The 18,817-nt window shown below is 40.4% G+C and overlaps 1 protein-coding gene across 1 annotated transcript in view; it reads right to left on the bottom strand.

Annotated features, from left to right (window-relative positions):
- Positions 1 to 424: 424 nt before the first annotated feature.
- The window catches only part of acer3 (alkaline ceramidase 3), a 195,590-nt gene continuing 177,197 nt past the window's right edge, over positions 425 to 18,817 (bottom strand). The window contains exons 9-11 of the mRNA XM_043692440.2: positions 16,377 to 16,484; positions 10,459 to 10,504; positions 425 to 1,654 (exon numbers count right to left, since the gene is read on the bottom strand). Of these exons, the coding sequence (XP_043548375.1) occupies positions 1,598 to 1,654; positions 10,459 to 10,504; positions 16,377 to 16,484 (211 nt within the window). The 3' untranslated portion in view covers positions 425 to 1,597. The remainder of the gene's footprint in view (positions 1,655 to 10,458; positions 10,505 to 16,376; positions 16,485 to 18,817) is intronic.

Here is an 18,817-nt window from a genome sequence, read left to right on the forward strand (position 1 = left end):
TAAATGGATTTGGAGCGATGGGTTATGAGCTGAGTTCTCAAACTTTTGTGTTGCCACGTAACTGACATTTGACTTGGTGTAGTGGAGATAGAACAGAATGGAGGCTAATGCCCCCTTGCATCAGATCATGGTGCTTGGACATTCATGAGAAAATAATTTTAGTGCATTCCCGGGATGATAGCCTGGAAAGGGATTTGACTTGCATGATTAGAACAAATGTGGAAAGGTGAGCCGTGAGGAGAAAGGGGGTTGAAGGAAGTGGGGAAATGGCTGTGAAATAAGGTGGATTTTAACCCTCAAATGTCTGAACCAAGTACAGACAAAATTTATAATACAATGACAAGAGCAGGACTGCCAAAAGCCCTTAGCAATGTATGCAGAGGCCACATTCCCAGGCTCAAATACTAATGCATAACACTAATTCTGCAGGGAACCCGCTACCTCCTTTCATTGTTTTGCACAATCCCCAAGGAAATGGTATTTATATTTTCCAATGATTCCCGATTAGATCTGACAGCAGAATCCCCATTGAATTCTAGGGCTTTAATGAAGGACACTAACCCTAGCTATAAAATTCCAATATAAAAGGTTACTGAAAGAACAGTGAACACGATATGCAGTTTAAATACAATCCAAGCGCACACAATTTTCAGTTTTTCAGTGACCAGCACAAACTGATTAAATTCTTAGAAAGCAAAGCCCTGTTATGTTTTCTACCCCCTCTGTTACCATTTCACTAGTTAATGAGAGGGACAACGATGACGTTCATTCTCACTCAAATCGCAGTCTGGGAGTGATCCTGACATTTCCCGCCAGCCCACAATCCTTGCTTTGTAGCCCAAATCCCTAAATGTCTCTCTCAATACTGAAACTCAGCAACCAGCAGGGTGAGCGGCAGTACTGGCGTTAAAGTGATCAGGAACAAAACCTACAAAGCAGGAGGGATGAGAAGAGATGGACCAGTTCTTTCTCGCTCAACAACACCCCAGCCCCCATTTTGAGAGGTGGTACTTTGTCTCCCAATCCAAGGCTTGGAATGGAACCTGCCCTTTGTTTTACATGTTGAGGTACTACTCAATGCACATCTCTGGTCTTGAGAATTTTCAGAGAGACATCATAGGTCTAGTGAAGTAAATTCTTAAGATCCTTAAATGGGCAGAATTGAGAGCAGGAGACAAATAAATTTAAAAAAAAATGTTAGGGTACAGTGAACCACTCCGTTTCAGTCCATAATTTGTTCAATAGTTTGGCCAAGTGTAAAAAGACCTAAAGAACATTAGCTGTTCACTGATTAAGTTGGTTATCAGAATATTATCAGAGTTCTATCAAACATTATCACACAAGCTGCAGTATTTCTGACTTCCCATTGTACACATTAACCTCCTAGATAATTCTACTACACCTGGCAGCATTTTAAAAAAATAAATACAAAAACTCGGCATGATCGGAAATATATCATCAGTGTGTTTCTTTCTCTCCATGATTCATTTCAAACCTTTTTCCACTCATTAACACTCGCTTTGCAGAATTAGATAAAACAGCTCTCAGTGCTGAAGTCCAGCTTGTTCTTTGCCAGAGATTTCAATCCCTGGCATTTTTAGTGCTTCTTAGGAGGAGGTTCCACCCAAATAATAGGCCAGACACCAAGCAGAAACTGCAAATTAAAAAAAAACCGATTAAAACAAGTGGAAATTGCAAAGTTATAGCACCATTCATCACTTGCCTCAAAGAATGTATAACCAAATGAAGTACTTTTGAATTAGACCGAAAACAATAAATAGTGGAGATCACAGTGGGTCAGGCAGCATCCATGGAGAGAGAACAAGCCAACATATAGAGTCTAGATGACTCTTCATTCACTTTAGCTCTGAAGAAGTGAATCCAGACTCTAAATGTTAGCTTGCTCTTTTCTCCACGGATGCTGTGATCTTTAGCATTTGTTGTTTTCAGTACTAATTCCAGCATCTGCAGTCATTTACTCCTATTTTTGAATTATAATAAAACTGTAACTTAGAAACTAGAGGTTAATTTGAGCACAATGAGATTCCACCTGGCAATTATCACCTGCTGACGCATTGAAATGATACTGGTTGAGTGATAACATTAGTTCAGGACTCTGTGGAGAATGCCCCTGTTGTCTTCAAGAAACCCCCACTGGATTTTTTGAAGTCTATCTGACAGGGGTAGACAAGGCCTGACATTAACACTTCATCCAAAAGTCAGCATCTCTGACAATGCAGCACTCCCTCAGTACTGCACTGGAGTAATCTACTGTCTAGATTACGTCCGGATGTCTCTCGAGTGGGTCAACAGCATATTGACCAGAAATAAACGGAACAATTCCACTCACCCAAACTCCCTCCTTCAAACTACAGCTTTCTGTGTGAATGCAAATGGTGTCTGCTTCCCATTCCTTTTTAAATTACTTTAGGGGATTCTGGGCCTCTCTTGGATATGGGCTTTTGAAAGAACTGAGAATCAGTAGTTTTGTTCTGTTCTATTTGTTATTCAATGAGAGATAGCAAAAAACAATATGATTATAAGTGCAATAATGGACTGCAACTAAATATGTTTAAATTTCTACATACAACAGAAAATAACCTAAAATTGGAAGTTAAGTTGCAGGCAGCTCGGTTGGATGAATCTGGGTTTATGATCTTAAAGGTACCAGGTTTTAATTTAGATTTACCACCTTCCAAGGTGAATAAAATTTGCAAAATCCAGGGATTAGAGAGTCTTCGTGCATTGACAGTGGTTGCATGACTGAGACTGCATGTTCATTCACAACGTATCTGTGGTCTGTGCTAGGAAGTATCTATTAGGGGAGTTACAGATACTGCACACAGTGTTAGTGATTACATGCTGCGTTGCTGTCTCGATAATTCTAATGAACACATACTGGGGTTTAAGAGAGAGTTTGCACATTATTGGTGACTGCATTATGGGGAGTGCAAGTATGGAAATGCTAGGGGCTGCAATCTCTGTTTGGCAGTGCTCATGGTGCACATTAGTGATTGCAGAGACAGTGCAGAGTGCTACTGAGTGCATATTAGGGGTTATAGAGACCAAGGGGAGTGTTGAGTAAATGCTGGGCTTACTGTCTGCATGTCTGGTTTCTGTTACTGCTCGAGTTCATCAGTGTAAATGGAGACCAGCACAGCCTTATGCTACCATCAGTACTTTATTTGGTGGCCATTAGTATTATACCTGTCCGGGAGCAAGGGATGCCAATACTGAAATAGCAAACTATTTCTAACAGCACTAACCTCCTTGCTGAGCAAAACAATTCAAAACATGTTTATGAAAAAAATCTCCAAGTAAAATACTGCACAGCTCAGAAAAAGATGCTTTGACTGAGACAAATATGGAGTGTCAGGTGGAGTTCTCCATTAATGGAACATATGAACAAGGAATAAGTAGAGTAGGCCATTCAGCCCTTCAAACCTGCTTCACCATTCAATGAGATTGTGGCAGGTCTGATTTTAACCTCAACTCTATAATCCTGTATATCCCAATATCTTTCATCCCCCTAGTAATCAAGAATCTATCACCTTTGCCTTAAAAAATATTTAAAGATTCTGCATCTTGTGCCTTTTGAGGAAATGAATGCCAAAGATTCACAACCCTCAGAGAAAAAAAAAATACTTCATCGCTGTCCCCTTATCTTGAAACAATGGCTCCTATTTCTAAATTGGCCCACAAGAGGAAACATCTTTTCAACATCCACCCAGTCAAATCGTCTCAGGATATTTTGTTTCAATTGAGAAGATCTGGGGGTTGGTACTGGGAGTAATTCCTGTGCATAAACAGTAACATTCCATGTCAGTGACTTAGTGTCTAAACTGATGAAAAGCCGCAGGCTCAAAACACTAAACCTGTTCCTTGTTCCAAAATTCAGCAGGACCTGCTGAGTAGTCCCAGCATTTGTGTGTTCTGAAGATGGGTCACCAGACCAGAAACTTTAACTCTGACGTCTCTTCACAGATCTGCTGAGATTTTCCAGCAAGTTTGGTTTCTGTTCCAGCAGTTTTCATCCTCATTTCAGTTTCCCAGCGTCTACAGTATCTTGCTTTCAAATTTATCTCAATGAAAGTCATGGAAAGCTTACGAAACAAAATAAAACTCTGCTAAAACAAATATGGCAAACTTTGAGGCAGATTCGCATTTTTCCTAAATATTTTACTGCTGCAAACTTGCTGTAGGTGGCAGCAGTCGGAATCTGGGTGGGGGGGTGCGGCTCTCATTAGTCATCCTGGAACTTTGACCATGGCAATCTCTGGCAGTTGCTGAACATTTCAACAAGGTATGTTTTTGCAATACTGCCACATGTAATACTTCAGGCAAACAGCACAGATAAGTTGAATGAACCCAAAATGAAAGGAATAAAGGATACACTAATAGGTTAAACATGTGGATAAAGTTTGTGTGGAACTAGACATTGGCATTGACCATTTGGCAAACATGACACTTTTCTAGACATTTTTAATCAAATTTGTCTGTACATGTTATGACATACGTCTTGAGCAGGACAGATTTGAAGCCAGGCCTCCTGGCTCAGAAATAGGGGCACTACCACTGCACCACATGAGCCCTATGAACCTAAATAATATGTAATAAACAGCCTCTGTATCTCATTACATTTAAATTAGCAATATCCAAACACCAACTGGCCTTAATTTTCTATTTCTCTCTGAATTATTAAAGCTGTTTGTGAATTCTTGTATTTCAGAGATCTCAGAAAACTGGCAAACACAATAGAGCCAAAAATATTCAGAGTACACAGAAATTTGTATTCTGTGTTTTAACTTCCACATATTAAAAAATCTCCTGCCTCTAGCCACTGAGATACTAATTCCTGTTGGAGTACAAATGGACTGGCATCAGCGGCTCCTGCACGAAAAGGAAAGTAAGGAGTAAGAAATTTATGTAGCCTTGTCCATATCACTTAATACAGGAAGAACAGTAGGCTATTCAGTCTGATCCACCATTCGACTGGTTAAAATACATTTAAGCACAAGGAAATCCTTAACTGAAGGGATTCTGCACAGCATGCTTTAACCAGAATACAGCTTGACAAGTCCTATTGGAACTTTCAGGTAAAGTGCACAAAATTCAGACATGCAGGAGCAACTACCACCATCAATAAATCTGCAGCACCAAAATATTCAGAAATAATGTGAGCCTGCCTTAAGGTTTGTCGTCATTGTTTTGGTCATTATTTTCTAAGATTGAACCCTTTTATTAAACTGTCCGTTGTAACATCCCAGCAAATTCCATCAGCATGATTCCTGGAGAATTGTGAAAGCAAATATTATGAATTATGGTTATACTCCCTAGAATTTAGAAGGATTAAGTTGTCAAAATATTAAGAGGAACAAGTAAGGTAATGTTAGGAAGGTGTTTTATTAATTCAGAATATGGACATGCATCTGTATCTTGGACCTTTTGGGAAAAACTACTATGCAAAGCAAAGAAAACTGCTACAGGAAAAAAAAAAGCATTTGCAGAATACATGCTGTTCTATTGAGCAATCAAGTCTACAAAACTTTCAGACAGACCACAGACCTGGATTGTGGTCACATAAATCTACTGGATTTGAAAACACATGGTCAGAGAAATATCTTGCCTGGGGAAAAACCTTTGTCCTCTCTCATTTTCCCCAAAACCCTGATCATCAGAAAAACAGTTGAAAATCTCTGGAAGGCCTAAGCATCACCTCATTTTAAAGGAGGATTCTAAATCGATACCACTGTATCCAGAAAAGCAAGTTCAGTGATCCATAATTGATCCAAGAAGAGACACAATGCCAACTTTGACTCCAGACCAACATTTGGATGATGGTGGATAATTCTTATTCCTGAATTTAACTGTTACTTGGTCAAAGTACTTTTAAGATAAAGGCTTCCCGATGAAGGGCTCCGGCCCAAAACGTCGATTTTCCTGCTCCTCGGATGCTGCCTGACCTGCTGTGCTTTTCCAGCAACACACTCTCAATGGAGAGGAATCCGTTTATCGCTGCTCAGATTTAAGCTTCAGACTAAATTTATTTCCAATGGTTGGGCAGTCCAAGGCAACCTGTTACAGCCAAATCTGAGGCTGTCGAGGAATGTAAAGGAGAAAAAGGTAGGGATGCTGGCAATAATTTTCAATTCCCCTCTGATCACAGGAGAGGTGCCAGAGGACAGCAGGACAACCAACTTGGTACCATTATTCAAGAAGGGGGGAAAATGATATATCAAGAAACCAGTCAGTCAGTCTAACCTTGGTGGTAGGGAAACTACTAGAAGCAATTCTAGTATTAACCTCCCAGAATTAACCTGCACTTGGACAGGCAAGGATTAATTAAGAACAGTTAGCATGGTTTTAAGGCGAGGTCAGTCCGACCAATTTGATCGAATTTTGTGAAGAGGTAGATGAGGATTAGATTAGGATGATGCAATGTATTAAAGTAGTCTGCTTGGACTTCAACAAAACTTTTGATAAGGTCCGCCTGCTCCAGAGGTGTGTAATAATATCTCTGAACAGGTTGATTAGAAAATAGTTTAAAAATCTCACCAAATATTACCAGTATTCACTGATCTACGTTTGCTGCGGGACAAAGAACATCTTGATTTTGGTATTCTCGTTCTTGTTTACAACCCATGGCTTTGGCCCTCCCTATCTCTGTCATCTCCAGCTTCAAAGCTTTAAGAGGTTTTTTTATACTCATTTGATTCTGCCCTTTCGTGCATCTCACAGAATCATGGAATCCCTACAGTTCGGAAGCAGGCAATTTGACCCATCGAGCCCACGCTGACCCTCTGAAGAGACCCAGCCCTACCCAATCCCTAAAACTCTGCACTTCCCATGGCTAATCCACCCAGCCTGACTGCACATCCCTGGACACAATGGGCAATTTTGGCATGGCCAATCCACCCAGCCCACACATCTTTGGACTGTGGGAGGAAGCCAGAGCGCCCTGAGGGAACCCTTGCAGAGATGGGGGGGGACTGCGCGGGCTCCACACGGACAATTGTTGAAGGCTGGAGTTGAACCCGGTCCATGGTGCTGTGAGGCAGCAGTGCTGGCTACTGAGCCATCATGCTGTCCCTCTGATCTCTAAAATCTGATTTTAATTGCCCCAACATTAGTGGGTGTGTCTTCAGTTGCCTAAGACCTAAGCTCTGTACTACTTTCTCTATCCTCCTTCATATCTGGAATTTGCTTTCCACCTTTGAAGATTCTTCTTTGGCCAAGCTTTTGATCATCAGACCTAAATATTTCTATATGTGCTTTGCTGAAGTATTTGATTTATAGTATTCCAGTGAAGTACATTTATATTTTCAATCTAATAAAACATACCACGTTGCTGGAAGTAGCAGTTATTGTTACTTGGGTATTACTAGTGGTGTCTAAAGACACAAGTGAAGCATTTTATATAAGCCATATTGTAGTTGTAAACTATGTAAAGCATATATAGCGTTAAAGCAAATTATATGTAAACCATGTTGAATTTCAAATCTCATTGACATCTCTGATTATACAAACCTATCAAATATGTAACTCATTGGATTTTGATTAATAAAACCTGTACCATAAATATTTTAAATTGGTTGAAGAGTCATATAGCACGGAAATAGACCCTTCAGTCCAACTTGTCCACGCCGACCAAGTTTCCTAAGTGGCTCAGTGGTTAGCGCTGATGCCTCACAGCGCCAGGAAGCCAGGTTCAATTCCTGCCTCTGGCGACTGTGTGTGTGGAGTTTGCACATTCTCCCTGTGCCTGCGTGGGTTTCCTCCGGGTGCTCAGTTTCATCCCACAGTCCAAAGATGGGCGGATTGGGTGAATTGGCTATGCTAGATCGCCCATGGTGTTCAGAGATGTGTAGGTTAGGTACATTAGTTTGGGGTAAATATAGAGTAGGAGAGTGGGTCTGGGTGGGTTATTCTCCGGAGTGTTGGGCCAGGTGGCCTGTTTCCACACTAGGGATTCAATGATTCTAAACTAGTCCCATTTGCTTACATTTAGCCCATCTCCTGCTAAATGTTTCCTATACATGTATCTCCAAATGTCTTTTAGATGTTGTACATTTACTACTTCCTCTAGCAGTACATTCCACATACTAACCACCCTCTGTGTGAAAGTTGCCCCTCAGGTCACTTTTTAAATCTTAATCCTCTCACCCTAAAAATATGCCCTCTAGTTTTCAACTTCCCTATCCTAGGGGAAATACCTTTGCTATTCACCTCATCCATGTCCCTCATGATTTCATACATCTTTATAAGGTCACCTCAACTTCCTATGTTCCAGTGAAAAGTCCCAGCCTTGAGGTCCAGACCAAAAAAAAAGTTATCATAAAAAAAGTTTGAGGTAAAGGTGCCTCATTGCTTGAAGAAACTATACTGGTCTGATAGTATAATCATCTTAATATATTTGTTTGAATATTCAATTTTCTTTTCCTTAAAGTTACGTTTGAAGATTGTATCTAAATTTAGAGGCGAATTGTGTGATAAATATCTATACTTGGCACGTACTCTATGACATAGTACTCATACAGTAATCCAGAACTGATATTTTAAAAAGATTCCTAAGTATTTTAACATTATAGTCAAATGTGTAGTTTGTCAAGGATCCAAGAACAGATAACACCGTGGGGTGGCACGGTGACTCAGTGGTTAGCACTGCTGCCTCACAGAACCAGGGACCCATGTTCAATTCCCACCTCGGGTGACTGTCTGTATGGAATTTGCAAATTCTCCCTGTGTCTGTGTGAGTTTCCTCCGGGTGCTCCGGTTTCCTCCCCACAGTCCAAAGATGTGCAGGTCAGGTGAATTGGCCACAGTGTTAGGTACATTAGTCTGGGGGAATGGGTCTGGGTGGGTTACTCTTTGGAGGGCGGTGTGGACTTGTTGGGCCAAAGGGCCTGTTTCCATACTGTAAATAATCTAATCTAATCTGACCCTCCTGGGAAACTAACAGTGAAGGTAAGAGTGCACAGGATGCAATGAAATTTGGCTAAACTGATTCAGAATTGGCTGCGTGGTAGAAAGCAGAGGGTGATGGTTGAGAGGTGATTTTCTGACTGGAAGCCTGTGTCCAGTGGGTTCTGCAGAAATTAGTGTTAGGGCCCTTGCAATTTGTGGCATATATAAATGATTGAGACTTGAATATAGCAAAGTACATAGATGACATAAAACTGGTGGGTAGTAATTCATGAGAAGGATAAACTTGGATTACAGGAAGATGTATATGGACTGATAAATGGAATTGCAATCAATCCAGATAAGTGAGAGATTATGCACTTCGGGAAGATAAACAAGGCAAGGGAATACATGATGAATGGTAGCACCCTCTACAATGTTAAACCTGAGATCACAGCATCTGATGAAGGAGCAGCATTCCAAAAACTAATACTTCCAAATAAACCTGTTGGACTATAACCTAGTATTGTGGGATTTTTAACTTCGTCCACCCCAGTTAAAACCTCCACATCAAGTCTAAGATTGACAGAGTTTTTGCTAACTTCAAGGTTTCAAGTGATATAGAGGCAAGGGTTTAAGGCACAGAGCAATTAAATGACCTACTCCGTGCCCAATAAAAAGGATGGAGACACTTGGAAGGAGCAACAGGCATGCAGACTACTGGGCTAATGGTAAGATTCTTGGTAGTGTAGATGAGCAGAGATCTCTGTGTCCATTGTACATAGATCCTTGAAAATTGCCACCCAGGTTGATAACATTGTTAAGAAGGCATACTGTGTGTTGGCTTTTATTGGCAGAGGGATTGAGTTTCGGAGCCATGAGGTCATGTTGCAGCTGTTACAAAACTCTGGGTGCAGCCACACTTGGAATATCGCATACAGTTCTCTCCGCCGCATTATAGAAAGGATGTGGAAGCTTTGGAAAGGGTTCAGAGAAGATTTATTAGGATGTTGCCTGGTATGGAGGGGAGGTCTTATGAGGAAAGGCTGAGGGACTTGAGGCTGTTTTTATTAGAAAGAAAGTTGAGCGCTGATTTAATTGAGACATGTAAGATAATTAGAGGGTTAGATAGGGTAGACAGTGACAGCCTTTTTGCTCAGATAGTGATGACTAGCATGAGGGGACATAGCTTTAAATTGAGGGGAGATAGATATAGGACAGATGTCAGAAGTAGTTTCTTTACTCAGTATAGGAGCATGGAACACCTTACCTACAACAGTAATAGACTCGCTAAATTTAAGAGCATTTAAATGGTCATTGGATAAACATATGAATGAAAATGGAACAGTGCAGTTAAATGGGCTTCAGATTGGTTTCACAGGGGTTGGCGCAACATCAAGGGCTGAAGGGCCTGTGCTATGCTGTAATGTTCTATTTGTATCTTTATGTGTAGAGAAACCATTCTTCCTCTGTTTCATTACAATATGACCTTATCTTACAAAAAACCTCAACTTTAACTTATAGCCACCAATATACACATGAACAGTTTTGGCTTACCTTCACTTTAGGTCTGTATTTCAAATATAGAGTTCTTGTATACATACTGAAAATAAAAAGTAATTTTGATCAGAATTAACGTTACATGATTATCAGCTGATATCTGTGACAATTACATTACGGTACAATTGCACTGGTCATTATTCTGCTTGGTTGGTCTTGGCAAGGTCTTTAGATTGCAATACGGTTTAACCCAAACCAGTTTAAGTGGTTAAATATTCACATTCATGTGCACCAGAGCTATGAAGAAATACAAGTCGCAAAACAAGTATCCAAATCTCCAACTTCCATTTACTCCTCTTTTGAAATCCTGGCATGTAGGGACATTGTTCCATGGCTAGGAATGGCACAGGAGTAGGCCAGTCAGCCCATCAAGATTGCCCAGCTCCTCAATGTAATTGTGGCTGATTGAACACTTCCATACCTTCCACTTGCCCTCTACATCCTCAAGCAACATTGCCAATCAGAAATCTATCAACCAAATCTATCTCTACTTTGAACATATGTAAAGACGGAGCCTCCATAACCCTCTGTGGAAAAGAATTCCAAAGGTTCGCAACCCTGAGTAAAAACATTTCTCCAGACCTAGGTGACATTCTCCTTTTTAAAAACAAACCGATGACCCCTGGTTTTAGCCTCTCTAATCAGGTGAGTTGTATTTTGCACAATCTATGTGACTGCACGTTCTGGCATTCTCCATGTCATCAGGATGATGCATTTACAGGTATTTAAACATCAGATGAATACAAAATTCATTTGTTGAATGAGACACCAAACTGAGGTCCCATCTGCCTTCTCAGATGGATGTAAAATATCATATGGCATTTGCTTTGAAGACAACCAGTGGAGATCTTGTGTGTTCAGGTTAATATTTATCTTCAATCTATGTCAGCCAAGAAAAAAAACTATTCCGATCATTCTCAGAGTGCTGTTGTGGGAGGTTACTCTCCTCAAATTGGTTGCTTATCTCCCACATTACAAAACAACAACAGTACTTTATAAAGCACTTTGAGATATTCAGGGACTGAGAGACATGCTTGATGAATACAAGCATTTTTTAAATATGGTGATATTCCATTTGGGATGGGCCACAGATGTTGATCTTGCCAGCTACGCCTATATCCCATGAACAAATAACAAAAAAAAACAAAAATCCACTGGTGTTTCATCTCATTGAAATTGTTGAGAAATTGTTGGAGCACAATAGCCATGCCTGCCCATACATGTACAGAACAGTCACTGTGTTTGAACATTACCAATCAATCATATTGCTCACATTTTAATTTCTGACTAGTACAGTAGGGGTGCTTTGCGTGATTAAAGTCATGAATTTAACAACTGCTTTTCCCAACCTCAAAATGCTCCAAAATGCTTAACACAAAATATGATACGTAGCGTAGTCACGGTTGTCAAGTGTGGTACATGGGTGCACAAGTTATATTTACTGAAATTCAATTGTTAATAATTATTAAGAAGGTATGACCCTCCGCCAGCATTTAAAAAATTATACCTCCACCAACTTTGACACAGAAAAGCAACGGAGCTGCGCAGAGAGTTGAAAAGAGCTGCACAGGACAGACATAGCGGAAAGGTAAATGAAACAAGGTTAAAGACAAAACCATTGCCATGAATTGCAATCAAGGATGTTGTTTTATAATCTGAGAGCTGAAAATAATTCTCCAATCATCTCCTCCCCAGGATGGCAGCAAAACATGGATAAACTTGTGCCATAAACTCAAAACGGTTCCACTCCTTCTCAGCCTCATCGTTTTCTCTACACTTGCGTTCTTGCTTCTAGATTATACCCACAAGTTCAATACATCATTTGCAAGTAGCAAAATAAAATTTGTCCGAATGACAAGCCAATTCCTTCCTGAATGCGTTCAAAACATAACCCCATTTAATTAGTACACATTCCTTTTCATTTTTCTTAGTTTCTCACAGTCTAAATCTGACCCTGCGCATGATTCCGAGGTCACAGTCTGGCATTTTGACTCCTTCTTTGCTATGTGCCCCCTGATCCCTGCCTTTGACAGACTGTTTTATAAACATACTTAAAAAATGAATTTATTCTGGTCTCTTGTTCCAAAGTCAGCCATGCAGAATGAATTAATAAGCGTATTTCCTTGGCATTAGCAAACATATAAGCCAAATGCGCAGCAGCATAACTATCAACAGCAAGAGAATATCAGTCATCCTGTAACACCTCTGTAAGGTTCCCATCTCCTACATCACTGTGCTCCATCTCAAATCACCCATTAAAAAAATAAGAATCCAAATTTATAACATACCTTTTGCAACCTCAAAATATCCCAGTTTTCCTTCAATAGTGCCATGGGATATCTTCCTTTGAACTTAATGGCCTGAAGGGGCTTTAATTTAACCTTCATCTGAAAGCCAGCACAGCTGACAGCACAGAACTCCCTCAGTACTGCATTGGAATGTCAGCCTGGATTACAGTAAGTTTGAAATCCAATCTTCTGAAGAAGAGGTGAGAGAGTGCTACCACTTAATCACAGTCGACATCTTTATCAAGACCAGCTACTTCATAAATGCATTTCTGAATTTTAAAAAATCGAATCAATGACATATTTCTGTAGCGCTTGATATCCCACCTCAGCAGAGGAGCATTTAGTTTAACTTTAAGGTTTCCAACCGAGTCCCTCTGCAGGCGTGTTGAATGTCTCTAGCTCTCTTGGGGTGGAGCGAGTGAACTTTTTGTTTTCTAATTTCTAACCTGTTGATAAAATTTCGAACATTTGGTGTTATCTGTGCCCATGTTAAGTAGGTCTTTCCATGGCAGCATTTCATTATTTTGTGAACTGCTTGAATTTTCAACCGCATGCATTCATTGCTAGTTTTGACTTATAACTGAAAGAGAATGAGCAAAACAGAAGCTGAGAAATAAAATTCAAGCCAGCATTGAAGCCATGTCTCAACTGGTTACATCCTTACAGTACAGTTACAACATTGACATCTACCCACCTATATGGAAACTGCCCAAGTATGTTCCATACACAAAACGCAGGACAAATCCAACCTGGCCAATTACCATCCTGTCAATCTACTCACAATCATCAATAAAGTGATGGATGGTGTCATCGACAGAGCTATCAAGCAGCACCTGCTGCCCGGTTATGTTCTGTCATTCAGCTCCTGACCTCATTATAGCCTTGGTTCTAAATGGACAAAACAGCTGAATTCCAGAGGTGAGGTGACAGTGTCAGCCCTTGACATCAAGCTGCACTCAACCAAGTGTGGCATCATAGAAACCTCGCAAAATTGGAATCAATGGAACTGGAATCAGGGGCAAACTCTGTTGGATGCAGCCATACCTGGCACATAAGATAGTTGTGCTTCATGGAGGCCAGTCATCTCAGCTCCAGGACATTTCTGCAGTTCTACAGGATAGCATCTTAGGTGATCTGTTTCGTTCATGACCTTCCCTCTGTCATAAGGTCAGAAGGGAGGATATTCGCCAATGATTGCACAATGTGCAACACCATTCGCAATTCCTCAGATACTGAAGCAATTCATTTTCAAATGCAAGAAGCATAGAAACTATCCAAGCTTAGGCTGACAAGTGGCAAGAAACATTCATTTCATACAAATGCCAGGCAATGACTGTTATCAGTAAGAGTCAATCTAACCATCACTGCCCCTTGACATTTAATGGTGTTATCATCACTGAATCTCCCTGTATCAATACCTGGGGGTTACCATCACTCAGAAACTGGACTTGCTATATAAATACAGTAGCAACATGTGCAGGTCAGATGCTAGGCATATTGGAGTAACTAGTCTCCTGACTCCCAAAAGCCTGTTACAAGGCACAAGTCAGGAGTGTGATGAAATACTCCCAATTTGCTTGGCTAGGTGCAGCTCCAACTACACTCCAGAAGCTTTGTACCTGCCAGCACAAAGCATCACATCCATCAGCATCCACTCCCCCACCACTCCCCCCATTCAGTAGCAGTATGGTGTACCATCTACAAAATGCACTGCAGAAATTCACCAAGCCTCTTTGCAAATCATCTTTCAGATCCATGACCACTTGCATCGAGAAGGGCAAAGGCTGTTGATGCATGGGAACACCACAACCTGCAAGATCCCTCCAAGGCACTCACCATCCTGACTTGGAAATATATCGCCGTCCCTTCACTGCCACTGGGTCAAAATCCTGGAATTCCCTTGCCAAGGACATTGTGAGTCAACCCACAGCAGATGGACTGCAGCGGTTCAAGGCAGCTCGCTACCATCTTCTCAAGGGTATATGACTAGGAAGAGTTTAGAGGAATAGGGACCAAATGCTGGCAAATGGAACGAGGTCAGATTGAGAAGTCTGGTCGACATGGAAGAGTTGGACCGGAAGGGCCTGTCTCCATGCTGTATAATTCTATGACTCTATAACTAGAGACGGGCAATATATGCTGACCCAGCCAGTGATGCGCCCATCCCACAAGTGAAAAATCCTTGCTTTATCAAGAATCAGTATTAATTATAAAGGTATCCTTGAAATGTGGCAATAGTTTTTCACCTTATGTCAAAGCATTAAAAAGGAAAGTTTGCAGAGAAGAGTGGTTAGTTAGTTAGAGCAGGTCAGTTACAAGTCTTTGAGATAAAGTCATCAAGAGACCTAAAACAATTGGATTTATTTTCATTGGAGAAATACAGCAATTCGAGGAGATGGATTACAGAGTTTACAAAACAATTAAAGGTATAAGAAGGGCTGATGTAAACAAGCTTTAGAACGTGGATAATGTATTTGTTTTTCCATCCTGTGCTCAAAGTTCATCAAGCTTCTTAAACAGAGAGAGATTAGATTTTTCTTCTGTAAGCAAATAGCTAAAATGGAATAAACATTCAGAGACAATGGTCAGCTTTTTAAAATACCATTGAGTAGGCACCTGGAGATTGTTCTTAAGGTGTAGGCCATCTGACTGGGCCAGCTTCTATTGCCTCTCCTTAACTGCCTGGAAGAGGTGGAGATGGGCTGTCTCTGTAAATAGCTGCAGTTCCCGGGCTATAAGTACATGTTTCATTCTTCCAAGAAAGGCAAGCAAAAGAGCTTGGTGTTTCTTAAAAGTAAGAAATTCAACAGGTGGTGTTATGGGAGGAACACTCACTATTTGATGTAGGATTAAACAGAATTGACAGGCTGGCCTTTCCTGAATTAATTATTTTTCTTCTCAGTTAAAAACTACACCTGATTGACAAGGGTAAATGGTTATGACATAATCCTTAACTGCGTCTCATGTTTATATATACATTCATTTCAAAACCGGGAAACTGGTTACTTTCTCTCTTCATTTGTGCTTTTAAGCAGAGTTTGAAGCGCTACTGCTTTTAAGTAAGCTTATTTCTGAAGTATTGAGGTACATTTATCGCAAGTTTGCAGATGTGCATTTCAAACTCAAAAATCCTCAAAACAATAGAACCTTTAGGAACAGGAAGGGACAACTAGGCAGAAGACCATCCCTTTTTGATAGGTCTATACTCTTTCCTGTGCATATTCGTGTCTAACTCACCCTTTAGCCAACAGTCGCTGCTCATTTTGTTCTCTTTGGCTACTCTTTCTAAGTTATCATCTTTTGAATGCAAAGTTCAGGCTACATGTTTCACTTACTCCTAAGTGTTTCACCTTGACAAAGTACTTTTTGCTTGTTGATGTAATGAATGCATAGATAACAAAGAACCCACACAAATACTAAACAGGCATTTTACCATCTTAGATGCACCTATACAGTGTGGTAGTAGGAACAAAATCCAGGCTTTAAAGCCACTGTGCTCTACCTCTTGGGTGAATCAACAAATGGAAATCTGTATTTTCATAGGAGAAAGGAGCCAAAACATTGTTTTAAAATCATTTTGCATCTTTAAGAGAGACAGCGAGCCAAGTATATTGACATAAAGCCTACCTGAAAAGAATGTGTAAATAGGAGCCGAGGCCTGTTAGAATATGCCACCAAGCATGAAACTGTGTCACGGCACCTAGAATTTGGAATGGTAACTTTTGCCGGATATCCCTTAAGATAAAAAAAGATACAAATTACACTTCAAAACCTGTCCAAAGATGTATATTACCATTATTAGCAATTTCAATGTCAAAGTTAGCAACTTACTTGGGGCAGTTCCATGGATGTCAGTGGTTCTTTCATCAAGTAGCCCATGAGTTACAATAACAGATTCAACGTCTTGGCCAAGACAATCTGTGTCCTCACCCAACATCCACACACACACATTCCAGCAATTATCAAGCAAGTTGGATATTGGAACAGCGAGTAAAATTTCAAAATTTGGTGATGATACAAAACACTGAATCTATTGTAATGAGATATCGAGAGGCTTCCAAAATGGATAGACAAGTGACATGTGGGAGTTTAACACAGAGGTGTTGCATTTTAGCAGAAGGAAATACACAAATTGGCACAGACACAATGTATCACATGGCTTTCTTTTTGCTGTAATAATTCTATGATTCTAGACTTCATTGTTTAATCGTTAAACAGCTTGCAAGAACCGAGAGATCTGGTCGTCAGAACACGCATGTGCAATTATTGTAGGAGGGGTTGGGTGTTGTGAATAGTTGGCAAAACAGAGGGATCTTGGGCTGCATAAGTAGAGATATTGGATACAAAAACAGGTTAATCAAAAACTTTTATAAAGGTCTACACAACTGGAGTATTGCATTCAGCTTGGCCACCACATTTTAGGAAGCACATTTCTTGATGGGATGAAAAGGAGGTCCAATCAAATACTTCCAGAGATGAGGCATTTTAGACACAAGGGTAGATGGAAGTTGGGATTGCTCTCATTACCACAAAGAAAACTGAGGGGAGATTTTATAGAATTATGCAAGATTATGGTTTCTTTTTCTACTTGATGTAAGAAAGCTTGTCCCATTATTAGAGTACAAGAACTAGGGTCACAGATTAAATGATTTTGGCAAGAGATGCAGATGGGTGCACGGGAAGGAAGAAATTGCATATAAAATTAGCTTAAAGTTAGCACACAGATGATGATAGTATCGGGTTACTTTTCAGACTGGAGGCTTATAATCAGAGGTGTGCCACAAGGATCAGTGCTGGGTCCACTGCTTTTCGTAATTTATATAAATGATTTGGATGTGAATATAGGAGATGTGGCTAGAATGTTGCAGATGACACCAAAATTGGTGATGCAGTGGACTATGAAGAAGATTTATCTCAGAATACAACTGGACCTTGTTCAGATGGGACAATGGACAGGAAGTAACAGATAGAGTTTAATTTAGCTAAGTATTTTGTATGGCAAAGCAGGGTAGGACTTAGACAGTTAATGATAGGTCCCAGGGAGTGTTGCCAAATAAAAAGGCCGAGGGGTGCAGGTGCATATTACTTGGAAAGTGGAGTTGCAGGTAGATAGGATGGTGAAGACAACGCTTGGGATGTTTACCTTTATAGGTCAGAGCACTGGGTATAGGAGTTGGAATGTTATTTTGCAGCTGTACAGGACACTGGTGAGGCCACTTTTAGAATACGATGTACAATTCTAGTCACCCTTCTTTAGAAAGGGTGATGTTAAACCTGAGAGGGTGCAGAAAAAATTTACAAGGAAGTTGACAGAACTGGAGTGTTTGAGTTGTAGGGAGAGGCTGAACAGATTGGGGCATTTTTCACTGGAGCTTCAGAGGTGACCTCCGAGGTTTATAAAATCATGAGGGACATGGACAGTGTGATCTTTTTTCTCGGGTGAGAGAGTCCAAAACTAGAGGGGATGAGTTTAAGATGAGGGGGGAAAGATTTGAAAGGGACCTAAGGAGCAACTGCATCCACACAGAGAGTGGTGTGTATATGGAATGAGATGCCAGAGGAAGTGGTGGAGGCTGTTACAAATACAACATTTAAAAGGCATCTGGATGGCTACATGAAGGGTTTAGAGGCATATGAGTTGAACCAAAGGGTTTGTTTCCATGCTGTATGATTCTAAAAGACAGAGTGTAGACGTGACAAAGAACTTTTAAAACAAGAATGATGATGAATGATTTCAAAAGGAAATTGGGTGGGGTCACCGAGGAAATTAAATTTGCAGAGCCACTGGAATGCAGCATCACAATGGGACGGACTGACTGAATTGTCCTACAGAGAACTGGCACAAACTCAGTGGGATATAAAAGTCTCCTTAGATATGTATCTGACTCCATAGAAATCAACAGATTCCTTCACTTGAGGGTACTGAAGCCAATTCCACCTGCAATGACTACACTGACTCAGGGGAGGTAATGGTGCAGTAGTTATGTCACTGGATTGTATCAGGCAAATCTTCTAATAAAGTGAACCTAAATTCCATCACAGTAGATAGCGAAATCTGAAATCAATTT

Source organism: Chiloscyllium plagiosum, unplaced genomic scaffold (assembly GCF_037043375.1).
Source record: "Chiloscyllium plagiosum isolate Xiang-an unplaced genomic scaffold, Cpla_swu_hap1 HiC_scaffold_6, whole genome shotgun sequence".
NCBI lineage: Eukaryota > Metazoa > Chordata > Chondrichthyes > Orectolobiformes > Hemiscylliidae > Chiloscyllium > Chiloscyllium plagiosum.